The sequence below is a fragment of the Macadamia integrifolia genome, chromosome 3, assembly GCF_013358625.1.
Source record: "Macadamia integrifolia cultivar HAES 741 chromosome 3, SCU_Mint_v3, whole genome shotgun sequence".
Lineage (NCBI taxonomy): Eukaryota > Viridiplantae > Streptophyta > Magnoliopsida > Proteales > Proteaceae > Macadamia > Macadamia integrifolia.
In genome coordinates this window covers 8,724,528-8,729,228 of record NC_056559.1, presented here as the reverse complement: position 1 = coordinate 8,729,228, position 4,701 = coordinate 8,724,528, and the positions used below count along the sequence as shown (strand labels likewise).

The window sequence follows — 4,701 nt, the reverse complement described above, 5'->3', positions numbered from 1 at the left end:
TTCATTCAACAAATTTCTAAAGAAATAGGTTACTATTTAGAGGGGACTAAGACATGAATTCATTAAAGAAAACTTTTTTTCCACAAATCCCTAGGCAGATCTATTTATGGCTGGACGGATCCACCCAAAAAATGGGTGAGTCATTGATGAGACGACTCATTTCTAAGGTGAATCGGCCAGTTGGCCCATTTTAGGAGTTTCGGGCAACACCACTAGCTATTCGAACGTCCGATTTCGATGTTTAATATATCAACATTATCGTCTCATTGAGTCCGATCCAATAGCATGGGAGTAGATCTCATTCTTAGCTCAGAAGGTAACAAAAATTTGAAACACGTGACTTTCCTATATTCTAATAGTGGGGACGGATTGACGACTGTAATCTAAGTCATTCTTGCATCATTAACTAACACTTGAATTGAAAATGCCAACCATCGACACATCAACACTGGACTTCACAGATTCAAGGATTAGGTAGTCTGTAACTAAATTTTCCCGAAAACTAGAGAGATAGAGAGAATACAAGCTTTGCCCTCGTTTGTAATTCATCATTGTTAGGGGACAAAATTCGGTGTCTACATTAGGTGGATAATTTCAATTGCCCATAAATAGGCTTTGAAGGCAACCATTGTTCAGCTGTTGATTCTATAAGGACGGATGTTGAATCCTTTTCCTTCTTCTTCTTCTTCTTCTTCTTCTTCTTTTCTTTTCTTTCTAGAGAGATAGAGAGAATATAAAAGTGCATAGTTTGAGCTACACTATGTAGCCTGTATTCTACCATAGCAACCATAAGTTAATGATCCATGGAAACAAAATGACTAACTATATACCATAGTAACATGACATAAAGAGTCTTTAATTTGTTGCAGTACTAATCATCAAATATAATCCCTAATTCCTCCAAGGTCGCCACCATATTCTCTGGGTTAGTGATGATTCTTTCTTCTTCTTCAAATCCATAGTTTATCTCCTCCTTTTCCTCATTTTCTGGAGTCATCAGCATGCTGTTGATCATCTCCTGCAAATTCAACAACAGATAAATTTGTATCAGTGCACAAAAAAATTAAATATTTACAAAATAACACAGTGAATAAGTGAGCCATTTTGCAAACTATATATAAATAGTGAGTGTGGTCTTCAGGGGGAAGGGTCTCATTAATGATGACAGGTAGAGGTCGGGACTCAAATTGGCCCTGACCCATCTTATTAGCAAGTTGTCAGATGATTGTTTAGGGCATTTTAGCGTGTCTAGTTTTGAAACCTTCTAAGCCCATCTTATTTGTGTTGGGAAAATTTGAGAAAAATTTTAAAGATTCTAACTCATCCCCCCCACCCCTAGTGTCAACCAGGGAGCAACATCCATATCATATCCAGGATTCAACTAAAGGTAGGGAAAAACGAAGAAGAAGAAGAAGAAGAAATCAAAACATGTCCATGGGGGGAAGGATCATATGCTATTTTTGCTTCTTAGTAGTTTTAGGATCCATACCTCAATGGCTTCCTCTGGCATCTCAGTATCAGTTGAATTGTTTGATGGTAACGATGATCCTTCAGCTTGACCTCCTGCTGCTGCTGCTGCTGCTGCTGCTGGTGGTGGTGGTGGTAGTGGTAGTGGTGTCGTCTCCTGGTTTTGGATAGCCTGGTTGGAGTTATTACCAGTACTGTGGCTGTTGACTTGTTGGTCCATAAACATCCTAATGAATGGATCCACATGTAATCCCATTTGTGCATAACTCGGGTCATAGAGTGATGACGATGGAACCCTAAGAATAAATCATACAACAAATCAGGTTTGTTACTAGTGAAGCAAGGGAAAAAAGTGAAACTTACATATGAAGTATGAACCAACTCAACCATTGACCTAAATCAATAGTGACAAGCCCTGGCTGGCCAAGCATGGTCTTGCCCCACCTAGGCCTAGCCCCACTTGTCAAATATACTCTTGGGCTTGGCTAACCTAGTCTTTGCCCTTACTAGCCCAGCCTGTGTGCATCTCTCTCTCTCTCTCTCTCTGGGCAATTCATCCCCAGCTACATAGCATGGCTAAATTCAAGCAAGTTAATAGAACAAGTACGTACGTGCTTGGAGGAATGGGAATTCCTAATACATTCAGATTCTGGCCATAAGTAGTAGGAGCATTTGGAAACCAATTCATTTGATCTTCTGTATTAAACATGGGTGCTCCTGGTACACCTGCTTGTTGCCAGTTTAGGTTGTTCTGATTCCAAGAAAAAAATAAAATACCCAAATAATCAAATTCATGGGCTGCAATTGACAAAATAAGAGGGAAAAAGAAAAAGAAAAATAGCAGGTATTAGTCTTACTGAAAAACTATCAAACATTCCTCCTGGTGGTTGTTGTGGGTTCAACTGTGCTTGCAAATCACCATTAAGCAATGTCTATAATAGATCATGTTTAATAAGCATCAAAATTAAAAGGTCTTAAATTCATAGTAGATTACTCATAATTTACCAACTTACCATGAAGGAGGAGGAGGAGGAGGAGGAGGAGGCGGCGTCGGAGGAGCTGGGCATTTGGTGATTTGGCAGCACAATTGGAATATTATTGTTAATATTATCAATTGGCACCATAGGAGGAGGAGGAGGTGCCACTACCATTGGATCATCTGGAGGATTGATATTGTTTGTAAACGCTAGAGGTGTAGGGAAATTGATGATGTCATGAATATTGTTGGTAGCATCATGATTCTGATTAACATCATTATCATTAATTAATCCCATTCCATTCATTCCCATTGCCTCCTGATGATGATTATTTTGTACTACTCCTCCAAGCCAAAGAGGTTCCCCCCAGTTAACCCTGTATGCAGAAGCAATTCAAACTCAATTAGCTTATAACAAATAGAGATAACTGGCACGCATGTATAAATGCATGCATGATAGTACGTCTCTCTCTCTCTCTCTCTCTCTCAATGAATGCATGCATGCATGATTGTCCTGCAGATATAAGATGACAAGTACGGTAGCTAGCTAGTTCAAGTGTTAAAAATGATTGACGATTATAAGAATATAAACAAGTAAATATATATTAAATATTAACCTTTGATATAAGTTGCCATTGAGCCAAGGGTCCATTTGCAGTATGAGTTCCTTTTCAGTAAGCATGGAACTTGATCCCCCGTTCACTTCCTGCTGATCACCAGTGGGAAACAACCCATACCAAGGCTGACTCTGACCATTTTGGTTCATCTCCATTGACTGACATCATCATCATCATAAATTTTGTTAAATCAATCAATTAATTATAGTCTGCTAATACACAGAGATAATCAGAAATTTAGGAATAAATTAGGGTAGTACTGGAAAAACATATATATAAACGTCACTGACATTAACGCCTCTCTCTCTCTCTCTCCATAAATATATATAGGAGAGGGTACGGTAAAAGGTAGTGTGGTTACTGCATCAACATAGGGATCAATGGGAGCGCACATGGAAGCATCAACAAGGAGCTTTTCATATGGAAAAGGGCGGTCATTTTGTCCTCTCATGTGTCTACGGCTTTTTTCTTTTTTCCATAGAAAGAACGCTACCTCCTGGTGTGTATAGGCACCAAGACATAGCAAGTGCAAAAATACCCCAATGCCCAGTGTTGAAGATGCTTCCATTGACTACTTCCACTGGTGTGTACCTTCACAAGGAGATAGCATTCTTTTGTCCGCTGGTGTGTATGGTAGTCCTACCTAACTTGAATTTATTACCTGAATGAAGCTTGCTTGACCGTATGGGATTAAATTTGTGCTCCTCATCATCATCTCTTGCTGAAAAAGTAGGGATGTGAAGTGGGGTAGGGGAAAGAAAAGGAAAAGGGCAGTATGGTAAATAACATTGATTTATTTTTTATTCTAAAATTATTTCTCTAATTAAAGATCCTTATGACAATAATAATCTCATATTTAAATCCAAAAAATGGACCTTACTTTTTTCTGTCTGATTGTTTTCAAACTGGCTTCTAAGTATTGCTCTCGCCACAAAGCTTCACTTAGAGATTGAATCTTGAGGCCAGGCCGGAAATTGCTGTAGAGAACATAAAGGATTGCACTAATATTATTTATCAGAAAAATAAATAAATCCCATGGATGAAGAGGAAAATTATTATGGAAACCCTACCTAGCTTCTGCCTCTTCAATTTCTAGCGTTGTTTTCAATCTCCTTAATTCTTGTTGGAGACGCTAATTATAAATAGAAAGAATGAATGAGAAGTCAGTAATTTAAATCCCATTAAGATAAGATACTGTAATTAGAAAATTAAGTCATCTTAATTAGGGGCACCAAAATGCTCTAAATATAATAATGTATCAGTATCATATTAGCCATATCGGTCAATATGTATAGATATCACAAGTACTTGATACCGATATGGACCAAGAGCATCAGAGAATCATTTTCTAATTTATGCTCAATATGGGTCATTAGGCCTGATCCGTATCATATCAGTATTGGTATCGACAATGATCTATACAAATATGGCCACCCATAACCTATACCCTTGTGCTACAGGGTCTCAACATCTGACCCGGATCACTAACTTGACCCTTTGACTCGGTTGCAACCCTTAAAAAAATCTGTGGGTTAATTAACCACATCCTGATCTCTAAAATAATTCAATGCATCGGTATTTTGTGACCCGACCCTTTACAAGAATTTTTTTTTTTTTTTTTTTTTTTTTTTTTTTTTTTTT

At 37.9% G+C, this 4,701-nt stretch overlaps 1 protein-coding gene across 1 annotated transcript in view; it reads right to left on the bottom strand.

The window, feature by feature from the left end:
• Positions 1–511: 511 nt before the first annotated feature.
• The window catches only part of LOC122074703 (myocyte-specific enhancer factor 2A homolog), a 6,554-nt gene continuing 2,364 nt past the window's right edge, over positions 512–4,701 (bottom strand). The window contains exons 6-14 of the mRNA XM_042639650.1: positions 4,131–4,192; positions 3,941–4,037; positions 3,722–3,781; positions 3,061–3,218; positions 2,481–2,820; positions 2,325–2,399; positions 2,079–2,218; positions 1,490–1,763; positions 512–1,018 (exon numbers count right to left, since the gene is read on the bottom strand). Coding sequence (XP_042495584.1) covers positions 872–1,018; positions 1,490–1,763; positions 2,079–2,218; positions 2,325–2,399; positions 2,481–2,820; positions 3,061–3,218; positions 3,722–3,781; positions 3,941–4,037; positions 4,131–4,192 — 1,353 coding nt within the window. The 3' untranslated portion in view covers positions 512–871. The remainder of the gene's footprint in view (positions 1,019–1,489; positions 1,764–2,078; positions 2,219–2,324; positions 2,400–2,480; positions 2,821–3,060; positions 3,219–3,721; positions 3,782–3,940; positions 4,038–4,130; positions 4,193–4,701) is intronic.